The 17,902-nt window shown below is 37.4% G+C and overlaps 1 protein-coding gene across 2 annotated transcripts in view; it reads left to right on the forward strand.

The window, feature by feature from the left end:
* Positions 1–13,009, forward strand: part of LOC125464865 (heterogeneous nuclear ribonucleoprotein R) — a 35,496-nt gene extending 22,487 nt beyond the window's left edge. The window contains exons 12-15 of one of the 2 annotated variants that reach the window (XM_059654348.1): positions 5,215–5,305; positions 8,789–8,854; positions 9,541–9,595; positions 12,517–13,009. In XM_059654348.1, coding sequence (XP_059510331.1) covers positions 5,215–5,228 — 14 coding nt within the window. In that variant the 3' untranslated portion in view covers positions 5,229–5,305; positions 8,789–8,854; positions 9,541–9,595; positions 12,517–13,009. Of the gene's footprint in view, positions 1–5,214; positions 8,855–9,540; positions 9,596–12,516 lie in introns of both variants that reach the window. The other variant, XM_059654347.1, reaches the window with a different exon arrangement.
* The last annotated feature ends 4,893 nt before the right edge of the window (positions 13,010–17,902 follow it).

Consider the following 17,902-nt stretch of genomic DNA (forward strand, 5'->3'; position numbering starts at 1 on the left):
AGAATTTAAAGTTGAAAAAGGTTTAACCTTAATGATGATTGAAAGGTTTGTCTCCCAGTAATATTGGAAAAAAAGGAACTAACTAAAGAATTTTTGTTTCTTCACTCCTGGGATATGGGTCTCACTGGCTTGCTGGTGTTTGTCTATTCCTAATTGCCCTTGTGATGGTGAGCTTCCTCCTTAAACTGCTGAAGTTCATGCTAGACCTACAATACTGTTAGGGAGGGAATTCCAGGATTTTGACCCACTACCAGTGAAGGAACAAAAATATATTTCCTAATCAGAATGCTGAGTGACTGAGGGGCACTTGGAGGGTGGTGTTCCCAAGTATCTTCTGCTTTTGTCATTCTAGGTGAATGCATTTAGAGCATGCTGTCAAAGGATCTTTAGCAAATTTCTGCAATGCAGCTTGTAGATTGTACACACAGCTGTTACTAAGCATTGATGGTGGAGGGAATGGATGCTTGTGGATGTGATTCCAATCAAGCAGGCTTCTTTGTCCTGGATGGTGTCAAGTTTGAGTGGTGTTAGAGCTGAATCCATTTAGGCAAATGGAGCATATTCCATCAGTGTTGACTTGTACTTTATAGCTTGTGGATAGGCTTAGGGGAGTCCGGAGATGTGTTACTCACTGCAGTGTTCCTAGCCTCTAACCTGCTTTTAGCGTGTGTGTGTGTTTGTGTGAGAGAGAGAAAGCAAGCAAGGAGAGAGTCCAGTTGCATTTCTTGTCGATGGCATTCCATAAGCTGGTGATACTCATAGGTTGTTCAGTGCTGGTAACATCATTGAATAACAAAGAGCGTAGTTTGCTTGCCTCATTTGCAATGGTCATTGCCTGAATTTTGTGTGCTGCAAATGTTATGTGGAAGATGCTTCGTTGGACTCCAGACTCTAGTGGCTACTTGGTTAAGTGGTGCAGCACTTAGCATCAAGACCATCTACGGCAAAGAAGTCTGGTAGTGAAAGGCGATGATGTTAGAAGTGGGAATGGTATTTGCATAATCTATCCTTTATTCTGAATCATTTTAATTGGATTGTTGGACTGTACTTGCACTCATTTTAGCCTGTGTTTGTGATGCTAAATATAGGGTGCTTTAAATAAGATCCAAACAAGCAGTTTTCACTAGCTGAAATACTAAATGGAATTATCTTGGAATTAATGAATCATTTCAGATGAGTACTGAATTTGTGTCATAAATCTGTGAAATTGAAAGTTTTGGAATGAATAATTTTTCATTCATCCGTGCCCTAAATAAAGTATTCATATCCATAAATTTTCAACAATGAAAGCTGTCATTAACATTTTTAAAAAATATAACTCAAATCCTCTCAGGGCTTCCACTCTTAGTGGATTTTGAAAGATGAGATAATCTAGATTAATAATTAACAATCAGTGTGGGGCACAGCAAGTTTGCTCAGTTTACTTTTTGAGCTTGTACTGGACTTTTGTTGTCAAATTCATGTTGAAACAAACTAAATGCTTTTGCAGTTGTAGAGCAAGTGATGAATAGTTAATGTATAATTTAGTTTTGGTCTTAGGAGAGTAGAGGAATGTTTTGCATTGTCTTTTGGTCCCTGCTATAGAATTCATTCCCCATCAAAAGGCAACTCTGGGACTGAACCAGTCCACTTGTAACCTGTTTATCAAGTTTATCCTTGCACTGAAATATTCCAATGAGTCCATCTTGTTTTCCACTTTTGTAACATTAGCTAAAGTGCGTAATGAAAATTCATTTTTGGGGTTGCTGGACATTTTTCTTAAAGCCAAATAAGGTAATTGCAGGAAGGATGTTCTCAGTGGCCAAGGTGTCCAGAAATAGGGTCACACTTTAAGGATACGGGGTAGACCATTTAAGATTGAGATGAGAAGAAATTTCTTCATCTTTAGTGTGGTCAGCCTGTGGAATTTTCTGCCACAGAAAGCAGTTGAGGCCATAACATTGAATGTTTTCAAAAAAAAGTATTAGATATAGTTTTTGGGGTTAAATGGATCAAAGGGTAAGGGGAGAAAATGGGGACAGTGGATGATCAGCTGTGATACTGAACAGCAGAGCAGACTCCACGGGCTGAGTGACCTACTGTTACTTGTTTCTCTGTATATGATGTTCAGTGTATAGGGGGAAAAGTATTTTCCTTTTGAGTAAATAAAAGTCTTTAGGGCAAATAGAATTGGAGGATAGGGTGGACTAGAGATAGTGTCGTGTTCCTAATGTCTTGTAAGGAAGGAAATCTGCCATGCTTATCTGGCCTGGTTTGTATTTGACTTCACACTCCCAGCAAAGTGGTTGACTCTTAGCAGGTCTCTGAAACGGACTAGCATGCTACTCAGGCACTCAAGCAATTAAGGTTGGGAAACAAAAATTTAAAAGGTTTTTTGTAAATTGGTTCAATAGGACAAAATTTGGTTGAAAAGATTCGCTACATAATAAATAGCTGAAGTTTTTTTTGTGAAAGGGTTTAATAAACTATTAGTTTATTAGTTATCTGTATTATCATGTACAGCCTAACAACTTAACTGGCTGGCTAGGAAGTCTCTAGATCCCTTTCTTGGTGGTGGAAACATTGTGACAAACTTTCTTTGAAGTGACTGAGAGTCATAGTGCGTGTTAACAGACCCTTCAGTCCGATATGCTGACCAGATATCCTAAACTGATCTCGTCCCATTTGCCAGCATTTGGTTCCTGTCCCCCTAAACCTTTCCTATTTGTACTGGCCCATCCAGATGTGTTTTAAATGTTGTAGCTGTGCTGTGCTGGTCCTCTGGCATCTCATTCCATATACATACCACCACCTGTATGAAAAAGTTTGTCCCTCAGATCAGTTTTAAATCTCTTCCCCTGTCTCTTTAAACCTGCGCCGTCAAGTTTTGGATTCGCCTACCTTGGGAGACCTGCATACACCTTTATAATTTTATAAAACTCTATAAGGTCATCACTCAGCCTCCTACACTCCAGAGGAAATAGCCCCAACGTTTTCAGTCTGTCTCTATGGCCCAAATCGTCCAATCCTAGCAATATCTTTGTAAGTCTTTTCTGAGCCCTTTCAAGTTTAACAACGTTTGATTTAGCACGGGGACTAGAATTGAATGCAGTATTCTGAAAGTGGCCTCACCAATGTCCTGCACACCTGAAACATGATCTCCCAACTCATATACTCGATGCGCTGACCAATGAAGGCAAGCATGCCAAATGCCATCTTCACGCTGTCTTCCAGTGATCTCACTTGCAAAAAACTATGCAACTGCACCACAAGGTATCTTGGTTTGACGGCACTCGCCAGGGCCCTACCATTAACTGTGCAAGTCCTGCCATGACTTACCTTCCCAAAATGCTACACCTCGCATTTAAACTCCATCTGCCGCTCCTCAGCCCACTGGTCCATCTAACCAAGGCCCCAGTGTACTCTTGGATAACCACCTTCACTGTCTACTAGGCCCCCAAATTTGATTTCATCTGCAAACTTAGTGACAAAACCTCCTGTATTCACATCCAAATCGTTTAAACAATGACAAAAAACACTGATCGTTAGGTCATGCCAGTAGTCTTGGGCCTCCAGTCTGAAATACAGCCCCAGTTCTTGAGAACACAGTGTGCCTTATCAATATGCCAAAAAAGTGTTCTGTTGCCAAATGTAGGAATACTAATTTTGATTAGTGTAAACTTTTATTTTAAATTTTAGATCTTTAGCGAGGTTTCAATTTTTATTTTAGCAACCAGAAAATGTTTCTGCTCTGTACAGTAGCCTCCTCTAACACACTATTGCGTGTACCAGTGATGTTTAAATGCCAGTAGCATTACTTCTACCCATTCTGCGATTGTGGGTCTTGGTTCTCACTGTTTGCTGTGCTGGGTGACCTGCTGAGTGTGTTGTGTAATGTTTTCCCTCAGTTGGCTGCACTTGCCTTTTGAAAACAAAAGTGAATCCAATTAATTACATTGTGCAGTTCTTTTCAGTATTAAAAAGATTATTGCCCAAAATGGTATTGTTTACATGGGAAAATGGATAAAACATATTCATTACTGGCGTCCAAAGTGGTGTGAGAACTATATTTTTTCTGCAACTGCAGATTGAAGATAATCAGGTGCCTTGTTTGATCACTCACTCGCAGCAGTTTTATGTCTTTATTCAGCTTGTTGGTAGTGGGAATGAAGGTTATCCTTGAATTGATCTTTCTAGAATATCTGTAATTGGAAGAAACCTCTCATTTGGTTTCAACAGTAGTTGAATCAAACATGTCAAGATATCTAAAATATGATACCTTCAATCCTCTGACTTTGATTTCAGATCATAAACGTGCTAAGATGACTAAGTACTATTTCGTTTTGATCGACTGAAATATGTACTTCTGAGAATAACAGCATGCAAAGAGGATTTAAATCTCTTTTCTGCATAAGTTTAAAAAGGTCTCTGAATCTGCCCGTCTTGAACGCTCTGAAAATATACTGGCAATGTTAAATTGGCCAAATAGGGATGCCAAATTTTTTTGGACAGCTTGTTAATGCAGATAATATTTTGCCAGTTACATTTCACTGTAGTGGGTCCAGGTGCATTCCTAAACAGTCATGGTATTTCAAAGGCCTTTTGAGATGGTAACAATAGATTGGTTATTTCGCTGTCATTCATTTTGAAATTTACATACCTGTGGTAAGCACCGAATGCTGACTATGAAAGATGATTCCTTATTGTGTAACCTGATATGCAGAATTAATAACACTAATTTTTGTGGTAAATTGTGCTACAAACACACTTTCTTTAAGTTTTGTGACATCCCCATTACAAGGTTGGGCACTACAGTATAATTTCTGTACAACATTCATCGATTTGAACAAAATGGCACGAATGGCACTTCTGAATTTTTTCTTTAAATTGAAGATTATCCAAAAGAGATGACAAAATATACTTGATTACCTATCTACCTCAACCAATATTTATTAATAAATGCAGCATATGGCATGCTTGTGCTGCTAGCACTTTGTCATTGCCTACTGATTGAGCAGTTCTAACCATTTTACTTTTTCTTTTTAGCTTTTTGAAAAAAAAACTGAAAATATTTTAAGTTGGAGAGTTGTATTTTAAGGTAAATGATAGGGCGTAGGCAATGAGAAATTTCTTTGTATTGCTGTTACTAAATATTCTGGTAAATAGCCACAGATTTGTATTTCTGTTCTAGTCTCTTAAGTTTTAACAAATATCCTTTTGTCACCTGACTATCAGGGAAGCGTGGTTGAGGCTGGCCCTGACCTGTTATCATGACACCAACATCCTAGGTGGGGGCTGTACAGGAAGCTGCTGTTGGAGTTATATGGTAAGACAATTTCTGTGCCAAGTTTTTCCCAAACTACGTAATATGTTTTGGCATCTCATCTGGAAACTGACCTGGGAATTAGTGCCTGATTAACACAGACAGCATTTCAAATATTAAAAAAGTCAGTCATCTTAAAAATAATGTGACTTAATTTTCTTTGGAACACTATTTAATTGAATGAAGTTTACTTCACTGAATAATGGAGGAAAATTTATTCTAAATATTGGTGTCTATTGATTTGGATCCCTATTAAACAGAGTTTTGGAACAAGAGTTGGACTGCATGTGTGAACTGTATTTCTACGTGTGAAATACTTCTGATTATCGATGGATTTTGTGCGTCACTTTCTCAAGATCAGTATTTGTGGTCCAGTATTGAGGAATGGTGAAATTGAATGTTAATTCAAAAAAAACTGAACACCAAATTCAGAATTGGTTTTGGACCATCTGACTGAATGGAAGAACGAAATATGTTGTAGATGATTATCATCCTGTCCTGTTAATTTCTTTGCAAGTATTATTAAATGTTCAATGAATGCACCTTGAGATCTGATGAAATTGAAGATATTGAAAAATTTGTGTTATGTCTGAGATTTATTAAGTAATCATTTATTTGGTTAATATACTGTGCAGAGTTTGGTGAAAACTAGTAATGTATTTGCGTAGTTCTTCCCAAAGGACATGAAAAAAAAATCTTGATCCGATTGCTAAACATTTGCAGACAAAACATCAAATTATTTTCTATCTGTATCTTTGTGCCCAAATATGGTTTGGCTGAAATTTCTCATGTTCTGGGTGGCTTTTGAGGGTACATTTTGATGTCTTTGAAATTGATTCTTGAGTAAAACTGAACTGCTTTTTAAGTGAATAGATTTGCCACCTTGACTGTCTAATAATTGCTGATAATCGTAACTTGGCTTCATTTGCGTAACCTGCATTCATAAAACATTCCAAATATGTAAATTTGGAAAAAAGAAACATAGTTTAAACTGAGATTTGTTAATTAATTTTTTTAAAGCATCTAGATTTATCAGTTTTGATTTTCTTTCTGCATTCCTGAAAGAAATCCAACAAATTGAGCAAATGTATTTGCGAAGTGAGGAAAAATTCCATTTGCATCAAGATATTCAATATTATTTTCCCTAAAAGTCGGACAGGACATTCAACAATTACAATGTATTATTGTTGACCATTGATGGTTTTCTGTTGTGTATGGTCTGCAAGAAAATATTTGTAAGATAAAGGATATTTCTGGCAGTCTATTGGGATGGGGAATTGGGAAAATTTCAGGAAATTATCCACACCTGGCTTAGGAGAGAAGACATTTAACGTACTTGCAAACAAAAGCCCCCCAATAATTCTGACTTTTATTGAAATTTACACATCCAAATAGTCAATTTCAAAGGAAGTGCCAATTCTGAAAATTTAGTTTGACTGGCCACTACAGAATATTTATCTAATTTTGAAATACAGTTCTTAAGAAGAAAAGCTGCATCATAAAATCTATTGGATCTGCTTACCTAATATACGTTGTGTTACTGTCTTTGATGTTGAACTCTTAAAGCCAAGTTCCAATTAAGTGACCATTTCCATTCCAGATTATTGCAGCACAAAACATGTTTTGTCTTTTTGTTTTAAACCTAATCCATAATTTTATACTTGCATGTAGAGGTGGTGTATACCGATCAGTGATATACAAAATATACCTTACATTTATGGTGTGATTAGACTGACTTAGGACGTCCATCTCCTCTGTTGCATATTCAGTGACACACCATTATCCTAAAATCCAACACTCAGATTTGAACAGGCATGTTCTTCCCAGAATCGACATTGTTATGAAGAGATGTGAGAGTGAGCTTTTCTGTCTTTTGCTTTGTTTTCCAGTTTGTTGGCTCCATGTTGAAAATGAGTGGTATAAGAATCTTGAATCTTCCATTAAAGTGTTTCACAAAAGTCGCATTGTGATTTTGCCTGTATTTGATTTACTAAATTGTGTATTATAAGGTCAGCTTAGTATGTGAGGCGTTCAGATAAATTGCATCTGATTCAATATGGAGCGAATAATGAAGGAGCAAGTCCTTCTGAGCAGAATTTCCTGGTTTATCAAAAACAAAGCTGGACGTTTGATGATTAATCGTCATTGTGGCATTTCTGGGTAAATGGCATTGATTTGTAGGGATCTAGTTGTGGGTTACAGTTAGTATTCTTGTTTTGTTTAACATGTATAAATGTGAAATGTAGAATGCCACTGAGGTGAGGATTATTTGTGTATTAATGCTGCACTTGGAAGTTAAACAAGCTGCAGTGAATGTGCCTTTGCATTGCCACTTGCAACTGAGAAAAGCTTGTATTACATAAGCTATGCAGCAGGCCATGCGTGTCATATACAGAGTTGGTCTATAATTTTGCAAGCATTCCTTTTTGTAAAGTTGAACAATTATCTTTTAAAACATATAAATTCTAATTCTATTTCCTACTATAAAACACACATTTAGATCCAATAATTTCATGAAGTGATCATGAAGCAGCAATGATTGTACTGATATTAAATGAAAAGAGATACGTACCTGCAGAGTCTGCCAATAGGTCATTTTTGATCAGGAGCTAGTGAGAATTAATGATATGCTGAGTCAGGCTTGCATTTGCCTTCTCGGAGCTGCATTATCAGTAAGATTAGGCCATACTTTGGAACTTCATTGCTTTGATGTCACTATGTTCGAAGCAGTATGGCCAAGATTTACAAATGAATTAGTTCTGTTCAATGCAGAATAATGTTCTCCTGAATTGAAGAAAGCCAAAAGTGAGAACTTGATTATGGAACAAGTATTAATTTGAATTTATGTTGAACAAGGAGGTTTCAACTTTAAAAAAAAGTTTTACTTGGAGAGCGAGCACTTTTGTTCAGTTTTGTAAACTTATTCGGAAGGACATATAACAAGCAAATATGCCAAAAGATGTAATGGACCGAGTAACTTAATGAGCGGCAGTGCTTCGATCTCAACCTTTTTACCATGCAGGTGTGCTTCAATTTTGTTGTAATCTATCCAGTGTTCATGAAAATGTCTTCTGATTTTGAAGATTTTCACCAAATAAAGGGTCAAAATTTAAAACTTGATCAGTATTTGACTTCTATCTGGATCTACATGTTGAAGAATACCTCTCTATACGAAAAGCCGTTTATCTTATAATGGCAAGCTCTGAATGCTCACGTTCAAAACCACAATTTGAATTATTGCTTTTGAAAACGAACATTTTCTAAGATTTGGAGCAGAAGTTGAAAATCTCTAGGTTCCTCTTTTTTGTGCGACTCAAATGTGTATACAGCACAATTGAATAAATCCCACAGAACCAACTGCTTTATTTCTAATAAATCTTCCTAATCAGTAACTGAATACTTGCAACCATATTCTGTTGTGCTTTAAAGTTATGTTTTTGCACAATTCGTCAGGTTTTGTTATAACAAAATAGTTATATCTGGCAGGTTTAAGCAGATTCTGCATTACCTACTGTTGCCATAGAGTGGACACAGTTCTTTGGAGCTTAGTGGGTAAGTTTACACCTGGTTACCTTTTATGAATGCATAGTAATAACTTACATAAATTGTGGACATTGTAACATTGTATCCTGCATTCTTATGTTACCCTGATGCACTTGTATATAACAGTTTGCCTCCAAAACACCTAAGACAACACTTTTCACTGTACCTTGGTACACGTGACAGTAATAAATCAAACATTATGGGAATATGCTTCTTTTGTGATCAGTAAACTTCAATAAATAATAAATTTAATTCACTTTTCTCTCCTTCCACTGAAGTTTAATACTTTATATGACCTGATATCTAACCTAAGTAGTCATTCTTAATTTACGTGTGTAGATAATGTTGACAAACAACATCACTCTCTGGTGGAGTACAGATTCCAAGTTTTGATCCTGTAGTTTCCAGACAATTACCCAGCTCATGGCTTATCTTTTGCATGTTCATCATGATGGTATCCCCATCATCACTCTGACAAATCTGCACACTCAGCGCAGAAAGAATGTCAGTCAGATCTGGGAATTTTCTTCCTGTATTAACAAGTATAACTCAATGCAGCAAATTTGCTTACATCAGAGTGTCTACAAATGGTTCATTTGAAATTAATGACCTTTAAAAATTGGGCGTTTGATTTATGGACACGTTGGATTATGTTGCAGTTATATTAACAAAAGTGTACTGTTTATCTATTACAGCACCAAGCAAGGTGACTAGGTCATTACGTGAGCATTGTTTGCCACTGCCGTAGATGTAAGTACGTATTGAACCTATTGCCTGTTTAGAAATTCTCAAATACCTGAATGATGCTTTTAGCTGGAGTCCAGAAGTTATTTTCTCTCCCCTCTTTGCTGCTTAGTTAGATTTGACATTTTAATCTCACATTGCATGTTAGCATGAACAGAAGATTGGCTATCTAACAGCAATCTGACTCCTTTTCTAGTTGGCAAAATGTAACCAGTGGGTGAACCACAGGGATCGATGGTGGGGCCTCAACTTTTCATGATTTAATTCAATTATTCTGTTGAAGGGACCAAAAATATGACTTTTAAATTTCCTGACACCACAAAATAAACAGGAAACTAAGTTGTGAAGAGGACATATGGATGCATAGGGCTATGGACAGGTTAAGTGAGTGGGCAAAGATCTGGCAAATGAAAGAAATGTGAAAAATACCCATTTTCGACAAGAATAAAGGATAAGGACGTGCAAGTCAGAAACTGGAATTGGGCTATTCAGCCCCTCAAAAGGTTCCACTACACAATTAGAGCGTGACTGATCAATGTAACCTCAAATCCACATTCCACCACTCCCTGATAACCTTACAACACCTTGCTTAACAAGAAGCTACCCCTGCCTTAAAAAATTCATAGGCTTTGCTTCTATCACCTTTTTCATTAAAAATTTCAAAGACTCATGACCCTCAGGGAAAAATAAAACTAATTCCTGATTTTTGAACAGTGGGACCTTGGCTGTATGTTCTCCTGTAAGAAGGGGCATCCTTTCCACATCTACCTTTTACAGGTCCACTCAGGATTTTATATATTTCAGTTAAGTCACTCCTTACTCTTCTAAACTCTAGCAAATAGAAGCCTAGCCTGAACAACCTTTCTTCATAAGACAACTCGCCCATCCCAGAAAGTAGTATAGTAAACGTTCCCTAAACTGCTTCCCACACATTTACATCTTTCCTTAAGTAAGATGAATAATACCCCAGGTGTAGTCTCACCAGTGCCCTTTATAATTGAAGCCTAATCCTATTATTATTCTAGTCTGTTTCCCTTGCAATAAATGCTAAATATTTTACTAATTATTTGCACGCTAACCTTGAGATTCATGCAAGAAGATCCGTCTGCATTTCTAATCTCTGCAATCTCTCAATCTAGATAATACATTTATCAAAATTGTATGCAAGAAGAATAAAAAATGAAGCATTTTACTTGAACGGCAAGAGATGCAACAAGTAATTAGCATTCTAACAGCTTTTCTAATGTTCATTGTGACGGGGATTTAATTCAAAATTAGGGAGATTGTGCTTCAGTTATTCACGACATTGGTGGGACCACGTATGGAGTATTGTGCACAGTATAGGTCACTTTATTTAAGGAAGGCCGTAAATTTGGTCTAGAGTACAGAGTTCAGCTCAAGCATTTCAGAGAAGCTTTACTAAACTGTTACCTGGAATGAGTGGTTTGCCTTATGAGGAAAAGGTGGAAAACCTAGACTTGTATCTGCTGGAGTTTCGAAATGTAAGAGGTGCCTTTATCAAAGCTGAAGTTTGAGGGAGTTTGACAGTGTAGATTTCTCCTGTTCTAGGAGACTCTGGAGCGAGGAATCATTGCTTAAAAATAAATGTTTGCGCTGTTAAGACTGATGAAGAGAATTTTTTTCCTTTGAGGAATTGAATCTTTGGAGTTCCCTTTCTAAAAGGTGATGGGCGTAGTTTTTAAATTTTTTTTAAATAAAGGCAGATTCTTGATAAAGGTCATTGGGAGTTGTGGGGAATGTGGAGTGACTAGATCAGCGAAGATTTTGTTGAATGGCAGAGTACATTTGAGGGGCTGACTGACCTGCTGCTGCTTCTAGCTTGTTTGCTAGTCTCATATGTCCATTTGCTTTGTTAGCTGGGATAGGTTGATTTGGCGCAATCTAGAATCGATCTCATAGATTCTCACAGTGCAGAACAGGCCCTTTTGGCCCATTGAGTTTACGCCAACATAACTACCACTAAAAGTTTGCAATTTCCTGGTTTATCTCTACCACCCTGCTTTAAAAAGTGGAACTGCCATCCTCCAGCACTCTGGCACTCGCTCCATGGCCAGAGAGGATTTAAAATTTGAAAGATTTGCTCTTGACACGATTTTAGTTTGCTCTGTACCTGCTAGTAGTACCGTGCAGCTCAACGGAGGCCCATTTATGCTTGTGCAGGTTATTTGAAGGATCTCTTCAGTTAATATCTGTCACCTCTTCAGTCTTGTGAATGATTCCTTTTCAAGTCTACACAAATATAGTTCTTTACTAAAAATCACTGTTGAATCTGCTTCCCTGGCCCTTTTCAAACAGTGCATTTCGGATCATCGTAACTTGCTGAATAATAATATTTGCAATCTCCTCTCTTCATCTTTTACAACAGGCTTGTATAAAGTCGATCTGATGGTCCCAACTTTATAACATCATTTCAAAGCTATACGGCCCCTCATGCCACTTCTATGTACCTGAGCAACCTGATGATCCATCCTCTTCATTACACAACTTTCAGATGACAAGAGCTGCTTTAACTCATTTATCACCACAGGACCACATCAACTGAACCATAGTATTAGTTTGCAGTTCGTGATTCAAACCAGTTTTTATAACGTATAAGATGTTTCTGGTCGAAAACTTGAATTTAAGTTTACTTAGTAGTCCCATGAGTGATGGCACATGACTAGAATGATGCTGTAGCCTTTTAATAAGCCCTTTAATGAGGGAACGGTGAAATCCAAGCAGAGTTGAATTCTGTATGTTTGGAAATGGTTCAGGACATTAGCCTTGCTGTGGAGTAGAAGAATGAAGATTAACCATGCCTATTTATGACAGCCTAATGCCAGTATTCCCTATTTATTCTGTTTTCACAATACTGAAAAGTTACAGCTAACCTTATTCGCATGACTAATTTCTTGCGTCTAAACTAGGCTCTTGCTGCACTGATTGCAACTTGCTGAAAGGAAACATGGCCCAAGAAGTAAAGCATTTTCACCACAAGATGGCAGTCTGCATTCATCAACTCCGTTGTCTTGAAGAAAGTGAACCATTAGAAATGTTTTCTTCACATAAGGAAATTTACACTTCAGGAACTTGTGCTTCACCTTCAGAATTAATCATCAAGTTCCCTTTTATACGTATTAGGTAGATTTCATTCCTCCGACATTTGCTCTAGTATGTCAGACTCTAAGATAAGATGAGATCATTTGATAAAGTGAAGAACTTATTTGTATCAATCTGCATAAATAAAAAAAACAGTAATTTTGAGATTTAGATGTGGGAGAGTGATTTGACTTGATATCAAAATGTCCTCTAGAAAAGATATTAATGAAAGAATTCTATTTCCTAGTACCTAATGCTTAAGTTATACCAAATTTAAACACGTATTCTTTGTACTGTCTTTAATAAAATGTTGCTATTCTGGCATAGTTTTATTGTTTTTATTTATACATTATAAAGCAGTAACATTTTGCCTAATAGCGTGAATGTTTTATTTTCTATTAGCTTTGGCTTTGAGCTCTGTCTTTACTGAATATACATTGTTGACATTTGAACAGGAGCAGTGGATCTTGAATCATAGGTTAGAGCACTGAAAGAGTCCATGCTGGCATTTGCAGGCACTATTAGCCAGTCCCACTTCAGTGTTGTTTGCCTGTAGTTCCTCAGTTTTTCTTTGGATCAATGTTTGTATCAGTGATTTTTTTCTTTGTCCTTATACTCTTACTCTTACACTGGCGGGGTAAATGAGCAGCCTTGAAGATAGCTTATTAATATTTAAAGTAAGGAATTAACTAGATTAGTATTTGGAAATACAGTAAACTTTTTATTATCTGGCACTTATTGGACCAGGAATGTGCCAATTGATCATATATTCTAGAAAATCAAGAGGTCCCTAGAATTAAGATGAAAACGCACACTAGTTAATAATGCAGGGGTATAGACATCACTGTTATGATGTATTTAAAGCATAAATCACTAAATAATAACACAATTTTGCCTTAAATAAAACTTAATGGCAGAGAGCCTTCTCACTCACACCCTCAACTGACTACTGAGACATTGTGGTATTTGAGGAGAAATTTATTTGAAATTGAATCAATCGTTGATATTTTGTGTGACCATTCAATTGAACAAGTACATTTAAATGGAGATAAATTATAAACTATAATAATTGGACAGAAAACTACAGTAAACTTTGAGGTATATAACTTTTGCCAGTTTATCAAGTACTGTTCATAAAGTGCTGGTCAAAACAGTTTGCTGTACATGTTAACATTTCTATGATGGTGATGTTTTCCCAGCTGATGGTCAAAGGTAATGATCAATCATTGTGGTTAAACATATTTTTTGGGTTTTTCTTTTAGATGTTAACTACTGACCAGAAACTCAACTTTACTAGTCATTATAAATGCTAGTTACAAAATCAGATCAAAGGCAGGGAATTCTGCAGAGTAACTCCACTTGCCTGAATGAGTGCAATTCTTGACAGCACTCAAGAAGTTTAGTACCATCCAGCTCAAAGCAGCTTGCTTGATTGACATAATATCACCCTTCTATCCCTGACACTAAGTAGCAACAGTGCATACAATCATTAAGATGCCCTGCAGAAGTTCACCAAGGCTGTTTTGACAAACCTGTAACTATTGCCATCTGTAAGGATAAGTCAACATATACACAGGGAACACCAATGCGTCCCCTTGAAGTCACACACACCCTGGTTTGGAAATATAGCACTGTTCCTTTGGTGTCGTTAGGTCAGCATCCTAGAAACCCTACCCTTATTGCCATGTGTTACAGGTATACCCACAATGTTCAAATGGCAGCTCACCACCACCCGCTCAGGCAGTGAGAAATGAGCAGTACATGTGGGCCTAGCTAGTGATGCTCACTAAATCAAATAAATAGCTCTCCTATTGGGCAACTTCAGTGAGTCATGTTGTCCTGCCAGAAAGGCTGCACTGCTTTAGTGGATTTGTGAGAAAGCTGACCACTTTTGTCAACCAGACACACCGTACTTTTGCTGGTGGGAGAGATAGTAGGAACTGCAGATGCTGCAGAATCTGAGATAACAAGATGTAGAGCTGGATGAACGCAGCAGGCCAAGCAGCATCAGAGGAGCAGGAAAGCTGATGTTTCGGGCCTAGACCCTTATTCAGAAATACAATAGGGTTAGGGTTAGGCTTTTCTGAGGAAGGGTCTAGGCCCGAAATGTCAGCCTTCCTGCTCCTCTGATGCTGCGTGGCCAGGCTTTTGTTTTGAACTTTTAATAAGTAGTTGAATGTAGGAGAGGATAATTGGCTGTTTTGTCCAGCATTTTGAGACCCAGGGGAAAAGGGTTTCTTTGAAAGATGACAAAGCTGTTGGAGTTTTCAAGATCTGGTCAAATAGGCATTGAGGGGCAGATTATGTAATTTATGTATAGGGTCGGCTAAGCGCATGGGGAGAGAGAGGAAGACAGCGATGCAGGATAATTAAACAGAAGAAGAAGAAATAAGTGAGGTAAGAATGCAACATAGAACTCGAGCCTTCGAGTGAAGAAAAAACCAAGGGACCATTGCCTGCAGCCACATTAGTTTGAGCCTGCCTAATTATAATTTTTGAAAGTTTAGTATAATGACGCACTAATCATTTTAATATTGGCAGCTAAAATTTAATACTGGAGTATTTGAATGGTACAAAACAAATAATCATGATATTACAACATAAAGCGATAAATGGGCACCCAATTTTGCAATTTGTGAGACGTTAGCATTTAGATAGTAAACAGCCTGCAGTTACTGGGTGCTGTAGGCTTTTCTCCCCAGTGGTGGGCGCTGTTCTCTAACCTTACTGTGGAACAGCTTTAAAAAACTTTGCTACTGGCTCTAGTAAATTACTCATGCTGCTTGTTCCTGCTTTTTTTAAACCGCCTTTGAAGTTGTGGCTACAGGTAACAAACAACTTTGTTTTGCCTTTGATTATTTTGAAATATGTGCAGTGGGTGAGGTTACGGATGGTGAAGTTAATAAAAGTTTAAGGACGAATGTATGAAAGGTAGCAGTGCTCGTATGTGTGTATGGAAAGTGGAGCACTAGGGAAAGGAAGGGACTGTTGGAAGCATGGCAGAAAAGCAATGCAAGGGAGTACTGTAGAACTGAGAGTCCTTTAAGTAAAATGGCTATCTCGCCATGTGCTTAACTGTGCCAGTAGCAACACTCGTACATTTGAGGGGTGTGAATGTCATTGACAAAGCCCGCATTTATTGCTCATCCCTAACTCCCCTTCGTAGTGAGCCACCTTTTGACTTTTGCAGTCTGTCTGGTGGAGGAGCACCTGCAGGGCTGTTAAAAGAGAGTTCTGTGATTTTTGAACCAGTGACAGTGAAGAAAAGGCGATATAGCTGAATTTCAATTGTGGGCCTAAGACCTGATATCTCTTGATACATTTGTGAGCAAAAGTTGCGGGGACATGTTTAATTTCTGAAGCTAATATTGAAGGAAACAACATAACAATGTTAATGTATTTTAATGAGTAGTTTTGTTTAAAAAGTAAACTAGAAAATGAATGATTGTATGGTACAAAGGAATGATCATTGGGTAATTGTTTAACGTTAAATAAATAGTTTTTAAAAAAGTGTGTCCCTTCTCTATTCTCTGAAGTAGAGGCTGAGCTGTTTGTTAAGTGGATGGAGGAACTGGGAATATCAGATGTAGTCGATTTTTCTTGTCAGTAGAGGCTGCTCTCAGGTCTGTGCTTTTGTGCCATCAACCAATTAAACAACAACCTCTCTGCAGTTTCACACACGATTACTTGCTTGCTGTCTCGCTGTCCAGATCATAGCTAGGGGTGTGCCGGAAGACTAATATCTTTTTTGGTTTTAACTGGAGAGTGATATCAAGCTTTTTAATAAGCAACTGGGCTGTGCGAGAAGAAAATGCTAATCCTTGGGTCGAAGTTATTTGACCCATACTGAGATGATGAGATTGAAGGAAATTAAAGACATAGTTATTAAGCCAATTTATTGAATCAGTAATTAAAACAGTGCACCCTACTGTGTGTATCATTGGTTCCTTATTTGAGGCTGTAAATTCATTGGAAGCCATTGAGTGAAGGTTTACCAATAGCTAACTGGGATAGGTGGGTTAGCTTTTGGGGAAACGTTGGACAGGCTAGACTTGTATCATCTGGACTTAGAAAAACAAAAGTCAATTTGATTGAAACATGTAAGGTACTGAAGAGTCTTGAAATGGAACATGCAGAAAAGTGTGTTTCTTGTGATTGTTTAAAAATAAGAGGTGGCTTATTTAAAACTGATGAGACGACTTTTTTTTTATTTCCCAGAGGATGCTGGGTCTTTTCAACTGTTCAAAAGGCAGTAGAAGCCCTTTGAACATTTTTAAGGCAGATTGGATAGTCTTATTAAGCAAGGGAATGAAAGGTATCAGGGCTACATGGTAATATGGATTTAGAGTTGAGGATATTAGTGACTTCTACAACCATTGACATTTGGCTAACTTCTAATTTCAGATTTTATTGATTCATATGTCAGCATTTGCATTGGTAGGATTTAGAACACACTTCCCCATAGCATTAGCCTATATTACTAGTGCAATGATATTACCACTATATAGTTATACTATTGCTGTGACCCCCCTCCACCTCTTAATACCAAAGGTTGAATAAAATTGAATATGTATTGGTGCAAATAAATAGTTATCCCCAGACCTAGTCTATTGAATGTTAAAGTGCACATAATGGCAGAACACAAGATGGGATGCTTATGGCAGGGGCAAAGAGCCCAATATTTTGGAAAGATAACCGGAAACATGGTGCAGACATTAAACAAGGTAACTTGAAAAGCAAAGAGAAAAATAAAGTGGCGAAAAATAAAATGCAGAAAAAGAGCGAGGGAAAACCCAAAGTTGTTTCATAAATACATAAAGAATAAGAGGGTAAGGAATAGTAGGGCCACTTATTGTGGCCAAAAAGGTAACGTGTATTGAAGCGGACATGGGAATAGTTCTTAATGAATTCTTTCAAAAGTCCTTTCGAGAAGAAAATCTGTCATCCTTGCCTGCCTCCAGAACCGAATCCATGCAATTGACTCTTAGCTACCACCTGAAATAACCAAGAATGTCAGTCCCAGGACAATTAAAGATGGGTAATTAAAGGTAGCTTAGCCAGCAATATCCAAATTGCCTTAGATAAGCAAAATAAGGCTTTGAGGAAAATGGTATTTGATAGCTGAAAAGAAAAGCTTAAATTCTCAATTCCCTTTAATTATCTCTTTAGCTATGCAGCAGGAAGGTTAAAACCTACTTTGTGTAAACTGCCAAA

The sequence above is a fragment of the Stegostoma tigrinum genome, chromosome 24, assembly GCF_030684315.1.
Source record: "Stegostoma tigrinum isolate sSteTig4 chromosome 24, sSteTig4.hap1, whole genome shotgun sequence".
Taxonomy (NCBI): domain Eukaryota; kingdom Metazoa; phylum Chordata; class Chondrichthyes; order Orectolobiformes; family Stegostomatidae; genus Stegostoma; species Stegostoma tigrinum.